At 54.8% G+C, this 14,529-nt stretch overlaps 2 protein-coding genes and 1 long non-coding RNA gene across 8 annotated transcripts; 2 read left to right on the top strand and 1 right to left on the bottom strand.

Moving 5' to 3' along the window:
- Positions 1-2,368: 2,368 nt before the first annotated feature.
- Positions 2,369-5,912, bottom strand: LOC132435843 (uncharacterized). The gene is made up of 3 exons (XR_009521663.1): positions 5,744-5,912; positions 5,232-5,644; positions 2,369-4,413 (listed from the first exon to the last, which is right to left on the bottom strand). It is a non-coding gene; the product is annotated as an uncharacterized lncRNA (long non-coding RNA).
- A 12-nt stretch (positions 5,913-5,924) lies between these two features.
- Positions 5,925-9,769, top strand: OGFOD2 (2-oxoglutarate and iron dependent oxygenase domain containing 2). The gene is made up of 7 exons (XM_060027947.1): positions 5,925-6,485; positions 6,912-6,968; positions 7,712-7,825; positions 7,916-8,015; positions 8,680-8,807; positions 9,059-9,313; positions 9,387-9,769. Exons 1-7 carry the CDS (start codon positions 6,354-6,356, stop codon positions 9,648-9,650), a joined length of 1,050 nt encoding a protein of 349 aa, XP_059883930.1. The 5' UTR covers positions 5,925-6,353; the 3' UTR covers positions 9,651-9,769.
- Positions 9,770-11,506: 1,737 nt separating this feature from the next.
- On the top strand, positions 11,507-14,220 carry ARL6IP4 (ARF like GTPase 6 interacting protein 4). Of its 6 annotated transcripts, none has more exons than XM_060027952.1 (6): positions 11,775-11,934; positions 12,261-12,434; positions 12,887-13,150; positions 13,252-13,369; positions 13,788-13,857; positions 13,936-14,132. In XM_060027952.1, exons 2-6 carry the CDS (start codon positions 12,272-12,274, stop codon positions 13,990-13,992), a joined length of 672 nt encoding a protein of 223 aa, XP_059883935.1. In that variant the 5' UTR covers positions 11,775-11,934; positions 12,261-12,271; the 3' UTR covers positions 13,993-14,132. The 6 variants fall into 6 exon arrangements, 5 of the variants coding, with proteins under 5 accessions (XP_059883932.1, XP_059883935.1, XP_059883934.1 ...); XM_060027951.2 differs by having other exon boundaries at positions 11,804-12,096; XM_060027949.2 differs by lacking the exon at positions 13,788-13,857 and having other exon boundaries at positions 11,771-11,934; positions 13,936-14,220.
- The last annotated feature ends 309 nt before the right edge of the window (positions 14,221-14,529 follow it).

The following is a 14,529-nucleotide window of genomic DNA, read 5'->3' as shown; positions in this document are numbered from 1 at the left end:
CTGCAGTAATCAGGACAGTGTGGTGTTGACAAAAGAACAAATAGATCAATGGGACAGAATAGAGAGCCCAGAAATAGAACCATATAAATATAGTCAACTGATCTCCGACAAAGGAGTAAAGGCAATACAGTGGAGAAAAGGCAAATGGTGCTTTGCAACAAATGGTGCTGAAACAACTGGACATACACGTGCAAAAAATACATATATATATTGACACAGACCTTACACCTTTCACAAAAGTTAACTCAAGATGGATCATAGACCTAAAAGTAAAACACAAAACTATAAAACTCCTACAAGATAACCTAGGAGAAAATCTAGATTTTCTTGGGCATGGAGATGAGTTTTTAGATGTAATACTAAAGGCATGATCCATGAAAGAAAGAATTGATAAGCTAGACTTCATTAAAGTTAAAAACTTCCACTCTGTGAAAGATATTGTCAAGGGAATGAGAAGATAAGCCACAGACTGGGAGAAAATATATCTGATAAACGACTGTTATCCAAAATATACAAAGAACTCTTAAAGCCCAACAATAAGAAAGCAAATAACCTGATTTAAAAAGAGGGAAAAGACCTGAACAGACACCTCACCAAACGAAATATACAGATGAAAAATAAACGTGAAAAGATGCTCAACGTAATTTGTCATTAGAAAATTGCAAGTTAAAACAACAGTGAGGTACTATTACATACCTAATAGAATGGCCAAAATCCAAAACACTGACAACACCAAATGCTGACGAAGATGTGGAGAAGCAGGAACTCTCTTTGATTGCTGGTGGGAATGCAAAACAGCACAGTTACTTTGGAAGACAGTTTGGCGGCTTCTTATGAAACTAAACATACTTCTACCATACGATCCAGCAATCATGCTCCTTCGTATTTACCCAAACGAGTTGAAAACTTATGGCCACACAAAAACCTGCACATAGATGTCTATAGCAGTTTTATTCATAATTGCCAAAACTTGGAAGCAACCAAGATGTCCTTCAGTAGGTGAATGGATAAAATGGTAATTCAGACAATGGAATATTACTCAGTGCTAAGACTAAATGAATTACCAAGCCATAAAAAAGACATGGAAGAAACATAAATGCATATTACTAAGGGAGAGAAGCCAATCGGAAAAGGCTACACACTGTATGATTCCAACTATATCATATTCTGGAAAAGATAAAACTATGCAGACGGTAAAAGGATCAGTGGTTGCCAGGGGTTAAGGGAGGATGGGGGGATGAACAGGCAGAGAGTAGAGGATTTTCAGGGCAGTGAAACTATTCTGTATGATACCGTAATGGTAGATATATGGCCCTAAACATTGTCAAAAACCATAGAATATACAACTCCAAGAGTGAACCCTAATGTGAACTATGCACTTTGGGTGATAATGATGCATCAATATGACACTCGATTGTAACAAATGTACCATCTGGTGTGGGATGTTTGTAGTGGGGGAGGCTCTGTGTGGGAGGGGGGCAGGGAGCACGTGATACATCTCTGTACTTTGCACTCCATTTTGCTATGAACCTAAAACTGTTCTAAAGAATAAAGTCTATTAAAAAATTGGTTAAATGGCCAATTTTATGTTATCTATGTTTTAACCACAATAAAAATTGTTCATAGCAGCTTCATTCATGACATCACCAAACAGGAAGCAATGCAAATGTCCATCAACTGTAGAATGACTCAGTGAATGGTGGAGTGGTCACCAGGTGGAATACTATGCAGCCATGAAAAGGGATGAGCCACTGCTATACATAAAGACACAGACGAATCTTAAAAACATAACGCTGGGCTTCCCTGATGGCGCAGTGGTTAAGAATCCGCCTGCCAGTGCAGGGGACATGGGTTCGAGCCCTGGTCCGGGAAGATCCCACATGCCGCAGAGCCCGCGTGCCACAACTATTGAAGCCTGCGCGCATAGAGCCCGTGCTCCACAACAAGAGAAGCCACCGCAATGAGAAGCCTGCGCACCTCAATGAAGAGTAGCCCCCACTCGCCGCAAATAGAGAAAGCCCACGTGCAGCAACGAAGACCCAACACAGCCAATAAATAAATTAATTTAAAAAAAGAGAACATAATGCTGGGGGTTGGGGAGGATAAATTAGGAGTTTGGGATTAGTAGATACAAACTACTATATATAAAAGAGATAAACAAGGGAACTAGATTCAATATCCTGTAATAAACCATAAAGGAAAAATGTATGAAAAAGCATACATACAAATGAAAAAGAATGTATATTATATATGTAAGTATAACTGAACACCAAAAGCTGACACATTGTAAATCAACTATACTTCAATTAAAAAAAAAAAAAGAACATAATGCTGAGTGAAAGAAGTGGTATACAAAATAATACATGATTTTATTTTTTTATTATTATTTTTTTCATATGATTTTATTTGTATCAAATTCAAGAACAGGCAAGACTGATCTTTGCTCTTAGAAGTCAGAATAGTGTCTACCCTCGGGAGGTGGCTAGTGACTGATGGGGAGGGACATGGATGGGGGCTTCTGCAGGGCTGGGATGTTCTGTTTTGGGATCTGGGTGCTGTCTAGTTTGTGAAAATTCACCAAACTGTACACTTATGATTTGTGCCCATTTGTGCATGTGTGCTGTCAATTCAAAAGAATATGTATAGACACATGTATACATATATATACACGTACATACCATACATAGATACATATACATACATGTACACACACACACACACACACACACACACACATCACTCTGGAGTCCAAAGGATGGGTGTTCTAATTCTGGTCCTGCACTCACAAGGTTTATGACCCTAGACAGGCCCCTATACTTCACTGAGCCTCGGTTTCCTCATCTGTAAAATAGGGATAATAATACCTCACAAGGTCAACAAAAGGACGTCAGTGCTGGCAACGAGCATACTGATTCGGTGCTTACTACTACTATTCTGGCTGCTGTTCCCTTTGGTGACCAAGCCCAGGCTGGGGCAGGGTGGGGCTGGGACTCTGTTTCCAAGGAAGAGATGGGGCATGGGGAGGGCCAGTCTAAACTGAGGAGCAGGAAATGGTTATCTTGCAAAAACTACTGTGAAAGGAGAACACTAGCCAGGGAGCCGGGGTGTGCACGTGTGTGTGTTGCGGGGGAAGCTGCTGGGGCCCAGCCTGCGTGGTGGCTGCCTGGGGAGCTGGTCTCCCCTGGGCCTCCTGGGGAAGGAAGGCCCTTCGGAGTGGGATGAACGCAGAGCTGGGGAAATGGATCCTTTCCTGGAGAGCAGGGCCCTTCACTATCACTGGGCAATCAAGATGGCTGTAAAACTTTAATCACCTTCTCAGGCCACACAGCTCTGGGCTGGGGAGCTGGGTCCTTGAGGGGGGAAGCAGGTCCTCAACCGTCGTTCTCCTCCCTGGGGAAGCCTGGTAGCTTCAGGAGGCTTGGGCTAGGCCCCTGGATCTCCGCGGCCCAGTGACCTGGGTTTCACACCTGAGGAGGGGAGGGGGCACTGAGAGACCTGGCTGCGCCTTTAGGAACAACCCAGCAGAGTCAGACTTGGGTTCCACTCCAGACTCCACCGTGTATGAGCTGTGTGACCTTGGTGGGTCATTCATGCCATCTGAACCTTGTTTTCCACATCTGTAAAATGGGGATAGTTCCTACCGCATAGGGTTTGTTGTGAGGACTAAACAGCTTCCCTTTGCAAACAGAGTAAAACCCAAAATGTTCCCAGTGGCCTACTAAGCCCAATGATTTGGTCTCAATACCACCTGGCCTCCTTCCCTATGACTTGCCCTCTTGTATGCTTTTTGCTGTTCTCCAAGCATGCCAAGCTCAGCCCACTGCAGGGCCTTTGCCCCTTCAGTCTCCCTGTCTAGAACCCTTTCCTGCAGATCTTGCTGCAACAGTTAGAGCTCAGCTGAAATGTCACTCTTCAGGAGGCCTTCCCTGGCCACCGTGTCTGAAGCAGCCGCCTCCGGGCACTCACCATCTCACCAGCCTAGTGCCTTCCCAGCCCCTACAACTGAACAAGGATAACCTGATCTCATACTGGTCTCCTTGCTTGTTCCTGTCTCCCCCACTCGACTGAAAGCTTCAGAAGGCAGGGATCTTGTCTGTCACTCAAAACACACTTCCACGCACTCACACGCACTCCTTCCACACTCCCAGACAGGAGGGTCTCGCTGCCCCTGCCCAGCCAGTGTGAAAACCAATCAGGCTGTTGTGCAGGCTCTGTCCAGAGAGCAGGGGCCCTCTTCCGGCCCCTCAAGGTGCTGGAGGGGAGACTTTGCTGGCTCGAGCCTTGGTGCCCCGAATGTGCTGATTGAGACAGCTGGGAGGATGGCCTGGCACTGCATCACAGGGCCTGGAGGTTTCCCATCTTCCTTCTGGGGTCCTGGGGCTTCAGCAGGAGCAAGGGGTGGGCCGTGGAGCCCTGAAGAAGACAGGAACAGGGGCTGTTGCCTGTGTGTGTGTGTGTGTGTGTATGTGTGACTGTGTGTGGGATGTGAGTGTGGGTGAATACTTTTGTGAGGGTGTGCATGTGTGTGAGATATTGGGTGTATGAATAGGAGTGTGCGACTGTGACTGTATGTGGAATGTTGTGTGTGTTCAAGCGAGGGTGTGTGTTGATGGTATGTGTGAGGGTGTGAGCGCATGTGTGATTGTGTGTGAATGTGTGTTAGCATGTGTGAGCATGTAAGGCTGTGTTTGAGTGTGTGTGTGACTGTGGATGTGAGTGTGTGAGCGTGAACCTGTGTCTACACATGGGGAAAGGAAAGCAGAGTTATCAAGAAAATGCCAACAAGGGAATTCCCTGGCGGTCCAGTGGTTAGGTCTCGGTGCTTCCACTGCAGGGGGCATGGGCTTGATCCCTGGTTGGGGAACTAAGATCCCGCAAGCCACACGGTGCGACCAAAATATATATATATATATATATATATATATATATATATATATATATATATATATATATATATATATATATGAAGAAGAAAGAAAGAGACCGAGAGAGAAAGGGAGGGAGGGAGGAAGGAAGGGAAGGAAATGCCAACAAGCCCAAAGAGAAAAGTCAACATCCCTCAAAATCCCACCACTCAGAGTATTCCTATTGTGGTGAACAGGGAACTCAGAGAGCAGACTGTTGGGTTCAAACCCCATACGTGTCCCTTATTGGAGAGTGACAGGGGGCAAGTCACTGCACCTCTCTGGGCCTCAGGTTCCCCCGCCTGTAACACGGTGATATAACAGTACCTAGCTCAAAGGTTTGCTGTAAGGATGAAAGGAGATAAGGTGGGTGGTAGATGTGTTAGCTCAGGTCCAGTAGAGAGGAGCCTCGGTCAACAGCTGTCATCTGCAGTCACCTGTTGATCTAGGGTAAGGGCCAGAGTCTTAAAGCCCCAGAGTCTTCCTCCCCACCCCCCATCCCTGCATCACGCTGAGCCATGGAGGTAACTAAGGCAGGGGACAGGGGTCATTTCCAGGGGTCAAGATTTCCTCCCCAGCTGCACGCCTTAGTTCTGCCAGCTCAATAGGATTGACACCCAAGCTTCTTCTCGGGGCTTTGCAGACCGGGGTCTTGGGGATGCATGGCGGACCATGACGGGGTTCCCAAGGTATGGCTTGCGTGTGCTGTGATGGGTCTCCCCGAGGATGGAGGGCACGCTCTGTAAGACAGAAACATACTCAGCTTACACTGCGGCTGTACAGAACTTGAACCTGGTTGCGCTGGGTGCGGCCACCGACCGACCACGCCCTATTCACACCTGAAGGCGTCGGAAGCACCACCGGAAGTCTCACCGGACTGAGCGTTTTCGTGGGGACACTCACTGGGGCGATCCGCGGCGAACCCCGAGACTGTGGCGTTGGCAACGGGAGCGCCGGGCAAGGACCCCGGATAAATGCTAAACCCAAGCTCAGACGCACAAAACTGGAGAGCAGTTGGAGGGAATGAGGTCAGACCCTAGAGCTCTGTCCTCGTGGCGTTCGCTGGTTCTTCAAAACCTCCGAGCAGAAAAGGGAGCCAGCATTTAAGCAGAAGGTCTTGAGATTCCGAGTCCCTACTTCTCCACGTCCTGTGAAGGTGTGACTCAGTTCACCTATCTGTAAAGTCGACGATTAATTCCCGCCTCGTGGATGCAGAAACTCTGAAGCGGAACGAGAAGGTCGCGTGCTCCCAGCGGAGGCTGCCAGCCCCAACCTGGCCGGGAGCATCTTCCAGCGCCGCAGTCCGTTTTCTGGGGCGGAGTCTTCGTTCTTTTCCGCACTTGGGAATTTAGAACGGACCCTTGGCCCCTGGTTCCAGACTGCCTCGGCTGGGGGCGTATCCGGAAGTGCCCCAACGGAAGCCGGCGGGTCCGCGCGCGGCACCTCACCATGGGGACCGCGGCGGCTCCGCGGCGCTTCTGCCGCTGCGCCTGCTTCTGCTCCGAGAACTTGTACGTGGCGCGCTACGGCCTGCACGTGCGCTTCCGGAGCGAGCAGCAGCTGCGCCAGGACTACGGCCCCGTGAGTGGCCTCTATTGGCTCTGCGGGGAAATGGGCGGGGAGGGGTGGCGGAGGGGTCGTTTGCTTTGCCTTCAGTGCGCTCAGATCTGACAACAAGAATGACGTAACCTTTAGGTACCTCATTGTTTTCAACCTTAAATGGGGATAGTGGTATCTTTAGTGAGATTGTCGTGAGGAATGAATGAATGAACGTACATGCAAAATGCTCAGGGCAGGGCCTGGCTCAGAGTACTCTGTCAGTGTTATTACCAACAGCAGCTGGGAACCCTGCTCTGTGCTCAACGTGCTTATCGCATTCCATCCTTACAATGATCCTGCGAGGTCGGATAATCTCCATTTCAAGGAGAAACTGAGGCTCAGAGACGTTTAAGTCACTTAAACGTCCCAAGGTCACACCGTCGCGCTCACTGGCCTTTCTGCTCCCAGATCCTGCGCAGCCGAGGCTGTGTCAGCCCCAAGGACTTCCAGCAGCTGTTGGGAGAGGTAACAACTCCCCGCCCGCCCTCGATTGCTCCCTCCGCACCCAGCCTGGCCTTTCCTCTTTAGATGTGCATCAGCAGTTTGAGGAGTCTCCCAGCCTCAGGCCTGCCAGTGTCAGATCCTTAGACCTCCCCTTTCCCCCCTCCTGTCCTCACTCACCACAGCATCTGGGTCCTGGCAGCAGAAAAAGAGAAAGCAGGAGCAACGCCAAGTTGTCTGCCTCCTGCCCTCTTGAGATACTCGGGCTCCAGGGAGGAGTCACTTGCCCAAGGTTTCACAGCAGGTGGAGTGGAGGTCCCGCCCAGGGCCGCCTGGCTCCTGGCTCTTCAACCCTCCCCCACGCCACTTCTGCGGCTGCTGCTTGTCTCCCACCCGGGGGTCAAGTGTCGGGAAGCTTCCCAGGACAGCCCGCTGCAGCCTCTGGAACACAAACTTTGACCGGGACTCTGTTTCCCCTCCTTGAGTGGGCCCACCTGGTTGAGGAGCAGCGAGGGGTCTCATCCCAGCCAGGCTCAGGCTGGTGCAGCCCTGAGTGGGATGGGCCCCCTTCTGGAAGGATGCCCCTTCAGCTAACAGCTTAGCACCTGCCATTTACCCTGGTAGAGTCAGGAGCATAGGGAGACCTTGCTCCCAGCCCTGGCCATGCCCTGGGCTTCCTGAGCCTCAGTTTCCTCATCTGCACAGTGGCCTCGGGGGGGGGGGAATGGGAGGCCCCAACCTCATACCCAGGCCCTGTGTAACCCCAGCTTGAGAAGGAGGTGGAGCGGCGGCAGCGGCTGGGGCAGGAGTCGGCCGCCAGGAAAGCCCTCATTGCGAGCTCCTACCACCCAGCACGGCCCGATGTCTACAGCTCACTGCAGGTACCTGGCAGGGGGCAGGTTACTGGAAGGAGGCGGAGGCATCCGGGCCTGAGGGCTGTCTGCCCCACGGCTTGTGTGCTCTGCCCCCAGGATGTGGCTCTGGCCCCGGAGTTTCTGGCCGCAGCTGAGTACAGCACATCGCCAGGTGCAGACCTCCAGGGCCTTCTCCAGCGGCTGGAGACAGTTTCTGGTGAGGTCTTGGCCCATCACCTTGCAGCACTGGGGGTGGGAGACTGAGGTCCCTCCACCCACTATATCTGCCTCCAAAAATCAAACCAGCAGGACTGAGAAGGGCTGGCGGGACAGACCCATCAGGAACAGGGCATCTGTATCCATTCACTCACTTATCCAACAGTTATTCAGTGCCTTGCATCAGACACGCTCAAATAGGGGTGACTGAAGAGGTTAACAAAGGGACAGTTGAGACAAGTGTGGGCTAAGGAATCAGCAAGGGATGGGGAGGGCCCCGCCCCAGGGCTAGCAACGGGGGTGGGGTTGGGGGTAGGGAGCCGTTCCTATCCCAAGACCTGAAGGAGTGGGCAAGAATGAGGTTTCTTGAACCTGCCAGGACCTGGAACTGTGGGAGAGGGCTCGCCAGATGGGGTGCACATCTGAATTTGGAGGCTAGACCTCAGGGCAGGGTGAGGCTTCAGGGATGAGTGGGGGGCCCAAGAATAGGGCTCCCCTGCTGCACATTATGTCATTTAATCATCACAAGAGCCCTGAGAGGTGAGTACTCACGTCATCCCCATTGTACAGATGAGGAAACTGAGGCTGGGGGAAGTGAAAAGTTTATGGGTAGATTGAAACCCACACCGGAGCTCCCGGCCAACCGACTGTCCCTCCCTCCACAGAGGAGAAGCGCATCTACCGGCTGCCGGTGTTCACAGCGTCGTTCTGCCAGGCCCTGCTGGAGGAGCTGGACCACTTCGAGCAGTCAGACATGCCCAAGGGAAGACCCAACACCATGAACAACTATGGGGTGGGTGAGGCTCCACCCGGTGGGCCCGAGGAGGTGGGGACATTGTCTGGTGAGATGTATCCCCAGCGCTGCAGACATTCTCCAAGCCTCGGTTTCCCCATCTGTAAAATGAGATCACAGCAGGATTATTATGAAGTTAAGCACGTTGATGTCTGCAAAGCACTTAACAGTGTCCTTAGTAAGGGACTCCCCCAGGGACGCAGGGTGAGGCCCTACCAGTTTCCCCGCTGACCCTGGGATCCCCCTCCCAGGTGCTGCTACACGAGCTGGGCCTGGATGAGCCACTGGTGACGCCACTGAGGGAGCGCTTCCTGCAGCCGCTGATGGCCCTGCTGTACCCAGAGTACAGGGGCTGGCTGGACAGCCACCGCGCCTTTGTGGTCAAATATGCGCCAGGCCAGGATCGCGAGCTGGGCTGCCACTACGATAACGCCGAGCTCACCCTCAACGTGGCCCTGGGCAAGGCCTTCACGGGGGGTGCTCTCTACTTTGGGGACCTCTTCCAGGTTAGTGTGTGTGACCCGTGGGGCAGGGCTGGGGCCACTGAGAGTGCCCAGGCCTAAGCCCCGCTGTCCACAGGCGCCTTCGGCCCTGGCCAACCCCCTGGAGGTAGAGCACGTGGTGGGCCAGGGCATCCTGCACCGTGGGGGCCAGCTGCACGGGGCCCGCCCCCTGGGCACTGGTGAGCGTTGGAACCTGGTCGTCTGGCTCCGCGCCTCTGCTGTGCGCAACCGCCTCTGCCCCATGTGCTGCCGCAAGCCCGACCTGGTGGATGATGAGGGCTTCGGCGACGGCTTCACCCGCGAGGAGCCCGCCACGGTGGACGTGTGTGCTCTGACTTGAGCCTGGCTGGGGCCAGTGTGGCGGGGTGAGGGGCAGAAATAAACACCCTGCAGCCCTCAGCACATCTTGGTTCAAAAGGACACACGAGCTTCTGGGTCATTCTTTGAGCAGACACGTTGGCTTAGGCCGGGTTTGTTAGAACCAGAGCCTGAGACAGGGATTCCTGTGCAGGTGGTTTAAGGAGGGGATACTCTTGGGAGAAGAGGGAGCAGGACAGAGCAGGAAGGAACTGGGCCAAGATGGTTTGAAATGGCATCCAGCCTCAGCCCCATCCCACGGGGCTCTCTCTGGAGCATAAATCATACCACAGTTTGCCTTCCACATCAGATATCAGCTATAGGGTGTTTTGGGGTAGGGAGGGGGTGAGTAACTTCCCAGACATCCATCTATCTCCAGGGCAAGGTGATTCCCAGCGGCCCAGGGAATCTTCAGGAGAAGAGTACAGGTGTGAGGGACTTCCCTGGTGGTCCAGTGGTTAAGAATCTGCCTTCCAATGCAGGGGACGTGGGTTCAATCCCTGGTCAGGGAACTAAGATCCCACATGCCGCGGGGCAACTAAGCCCGTGCACAGCAACTACTGAGCCCGCGCACCTCAACTAGAGAGTCCGTGCGCCACAGCAAAGGGCCCACGTGCCGCAACTAAGACCCGATGCAGCCAAAAATAAATACATAAAATAAAAAATAAATAAATGTTAAAAAAAGAGTACAGGGCTTCCCTGGTGGCGCAGTGGTTGGGAGTCCGCCTGCCGATGCAGGGGACATGGGTTCGTGCCCCGGTCTGGGAAGATCCCACATGCTGCGGAGCGGCTGGGCCTGTGAGCCATGGCTGCGGAGCCTGTGCGTCCGGAGCCTGTGCTCCGCCAACGGGAGAGGCCACAACAGTGAGAGGCCCACCGCAAAAAAAAAAAAAAAAAAGAGTACAGGTGTGAGGTGTCAGCAGCGGACACCACCCTGGGAGTGAGCGCCCCGTCACTAAAGGGGATTTAGATGGGCTGCCAACAGCATCTTCTGGACCATGTGGAGGGGTTACTGCAGAGGGATTAAAAGCAAGGACTTGGAGCCAGACCTCTTGGGTTTGAATTCTGATTCGGCCGCTTCCGGCTGTGACTGGGTAAGCCACATGATTCTCCATGCCTTTGTTTCCTCCTCTGGAAAGTACTCGTGTCCTAGAGGTGTTGTGGAGATCAAGTGACTTACGGTTTATACAGTGATTTTGTGACTTTTTTTTTTTTGCGGTACACGGGCCTCTCACTGCTGTGGCCTCTCCCGTTGCGGAGCACAGGCTCCGGACGTGCAGGCTCAGCGGGCCCAGCCGCTCCGCGGCATGTGGGATCTTCCCGGACCAGGGCACGAACCCGTGTACCCTGCATCGTCAGGCGGACTCTCAACCACTGCGCCACCAGGGAAGCCCTGTACAGTGATTTTTAACAGACCTGTGAGTTTGCTGCTGTCGTTACTATTGAAGAGTTTGCAACTTGGCGGCCCCAGGATTGGATGAGGCCTGCAGCTATGCTGTGTTTGGGAGGGTTTTCCATGTTGAAAGCTTGAGTTTTGGCTTCCGTGGGAAGGTGGGAAGATCTGGAAACACCGGGCCCCAATCGACACTGCAGTAATCAGCAGAAGCGGACTCAGCTGCCCCCAGTCTAGACGGGCCTGCGGTGCACTTTCTCACAGGGGTCTTTCCGTCATTCATTGTCATGCCCTCTCTGGTCCTTATGGACATTTGAGTTTGCGACCTCTGTATTACTGGGTGGAGACGGTGTAAAGACCAAGGCTCTGGAGCTTACGGCCCGTCGCAGTGGACACGTTCGCAGACAATCCAGAGAGGAAAGCGGCGCGCAGTCGCCTCTTCCCTGGGGCATCACGGAGACTAGGGATGCTGCGGGCGCGGCGAAAGGACAGTGACGGGAGAGGGCATAGCTGCGGCAAAGGACCCGTGGGCTCCGGGACTGGCGCCAGGCTAGAGAGCAGGCCTCTCGTCTGGGAGCTCCGCCTGGAGCCGCAGCTCGCCTCTCCGGGAGGTCAGTGCGTCAGACTCAGTTTCTTGGGCTGTCCCAAAGACGGAACCTGGGGCTTCAGAACTAAAGGCAGCAGCGCCTTGCTTCGCGGTCGGACGGCCTTCCAGAGCACCGTCCCGGGCCGGAAGTCGCCCAGCCGCCGCTTCCTCACGCGAAGACGTGGTGCGGGGTTGGCGGTCCGGCCGGATGGGCAGTTGAGGAGGAAGCGGAGCAGCCGCGGGGACTTTCTTTCAGGCGGCGAGGCCGCGGAGGGCGCGGGGTGGAGGGTACGAGCGCGCGGAAAGGAATGAAGAACGCACCTGGCAGCTGAGGATCGTGGCCGTTTCTAGAGGCGCCTGAGCCGCGTGCGCAGGCGTGGAGCGTCCGGGCGGGGGCGGGCCCTTAAAGGGGCCGCAGCGGAGGATCCGGGAGTCCGCGGAGAACCCGGGGTACCCAGGGGTGGGGGTGGCCGAGGATCGTGCGGTTGCACGGATCCCCTCAATATCCCTGCCCCGGGTGGTGACCAGGCCCCGAGTAGAGCCGCCCTCGGAACCCAGTCTGTGGGCCGGCCCTGTGATCAATCCCCAGTTTAAGCGCGTCTCCCCGTCTCCAGCCCGCGGCGCTATGGCTCACGTCGGCTCTCGCAAGCGCTCGAGGAGTCGCAGCCGGTCCCGGGGGCGAGGGTCGGAAAAGAAAAGGAAGAAGAGCAGTAAGGACGCCCCGCGAAGCTGCTCGGCTTCTAGATCCCGAAGCCGCAAGGCCAGCACCACCTCCTCTGGGGCGGAGGGTGAGAACCAGAGGGAATGGGAAAGGGGTGAGGGAACTTCATGGAGGAAGTTGCAGGCAGCTGGGCGGGCTTCTCCGGACTGGCTGTAGGGAAATCGCGGTGAGCGCTATTCAGAGGCACACGAGTGTAGATCCTGGATAGCTGGATTGAAAGACGCTCAGAATCCAGGGGCTGGGCCAGCCCACTGAGTACGGAGTGAAGGGAGCACTTAATCATATTTTTGGTGCAGCTGGGTTTGAGATACGGAGGCTGGCCGCCCTGCTCCTAGGCAGTGACTGCGCAGCCCAGAAAGAGCCTCTCCACAGGGTGCAGAGCCCTCCTCTAGAAAGCCCTGCCAGGAGGGTCTCAGCCCTCTGTAGTCAGCCTAAGCCTGCTACAGGCCAGAGCAAGGGGACGAAGGTTTACTTCTTCGCCTCCTGGCCTTCCAGCCTCACCTTCTCCCTGCGTCACAGAGAGAAGCAAACACAAGGCCCGGAGGAGACCACGATCCAGCCCCTCCTCCTCTCCTTCCAGTTCTTCCAGCTGCTCTTCCTCCAGCGATGGCCGGAAGAAGCGGGGGAAGCACAAGGACAAGAAGAGGAAGAAAAAGAAGAAAAGGAAGAAGAAGCTGAAGAAGAGGGACAAGGATAAGGCCAAGGTGCAGCAGACCGAGGCTCTGCCCGGACCCTCGCTGGACCAGTGGCACAGAGCAGCCGAGGAGGACGAGGACGGCCCAGGTACAGTGCTGCCTGGTGTGCAAGGCAGGGAGGGTCCCCTCCCTGAGGCCCCCATTCCTGAGCCCCGCCCCCCGCCACCTCCCTGCCATCTTACCTTCCAGTCCTGACGGACGAGCAGAAGTCCCGCATCCAGGCCATGAAGCCCATGACCAAGGAGGAGTGGGATGCCCGGCAGAGCATCATCCGCAAGGTGGTGGACCCGGAGACAGGACGCACCAGGTGGGAAGCCGGGCCCCACGGCGGCACCTGGGCGCCCTGGTCCCAGACCGGCATTCAGGAGGAGAGGTGGTGGCAGCTTCTGCTGCTCTAAAAGGACCGAGGATGAGGGAGAAAAAGGAGTCACTCGTTGATGGGACTTCTCAGGCCATTGCTGCCCATTCCTCAGAGCAGGCGACTGCAGGGGCTGGAAGGGCCTTGGGCGGGGGTCTTCAAAGAGCCGCTGTTGGCTGGTCCGATGGCAGAGCCCACCGGGCCGCCCTCATCCTTGTCCCAAGGGTGGGAGGGAGGGGTGGGAGCGGCCAGGCTCCGCCTACTCGAGATGGTGGGGGCCTGAGGCCTGGCACCCCTCTGCTGGATGCTTCTGGTTCTGTTGCTCTGGCCTCTAAGTTAGAGGCTCAGCCTCCCTCCCCTCCTCTAGGCTCATTAAGGGAGACGGTGAGGTCTTAGAGGAAATCGTAACCAAGGAACGACACAGAGAGATCAACAAGGTGGGTGTCGCCCCCTTGCCCAGGCCCACCCCCAGCTCTGCTTCTGATGTGTCCCCTCCTGTGTGCTTTCTTCCCCAGCAAGCCACCCGAGGGGATGGTCTGGCCTTCCAGATGCGAGCAGGGCTGCTGCCCTGAGGGCCCCACTGGCCAAGGCCTGCACACAGTGTTGGTGGCACAGCCTGAAGGCTGGCCTCAGGGTGGGGAGCAGGGAGCCCGATGGACGCTGCTTGTCTCTCTGCTGCAGACCGGCCTCTGGCCCAGCCTCCTGTCACATGCAGGGGGTGGAGGGCAGGGTCACTGGCCTAACTGGCTCCCCTAACTCCTGAAAGAGTGCAGCTTCCCAGATATTAAACGTACCCTGGTCGGAGACTTCTGTGCTGTTGCTTTTTGTGCTGAGGAGGGGAGGGGAGAAGAGTGCAGCCCTACTTCCAGGGCAAAAATAAGGACTCCAGGAGCTTTTGGGGAAAGGACAGGCCACGTCAGCCACCTTTGCCCTCCTCACCCTCAGATGAGGTCCTGTCTGGACCAGACCCAGGGCTCCACCTCCAGCTGCATCCCAGACCCTTGGCTCTTACACTGGATTTCCTCAGGCTTGGAGGGAGGCTGCTGCCCTCGCTGCTTGTGCCACAGACGACGCAGTTGAGAATTCTGGTGGCCCGGGAGGAATCCTGG

This window comes from Delphinus delphis, chromosome 13 (genome assembly GCF_949987515.2).
Source record: "Delphinus delphis chromosome 13, mDelDel1.2, whole genome shotgun sequence".
Taxonomy (NCBI): domain Eukaryota; kingdom Metazoa; phylum Chordata; class Mammalia; order Artiodactyla; family Delphinidae; genus Delphinus; species Delphinus delphis.
This window is presented reverse-complemented; position numbering and strand designations above follow the sequence as displayed.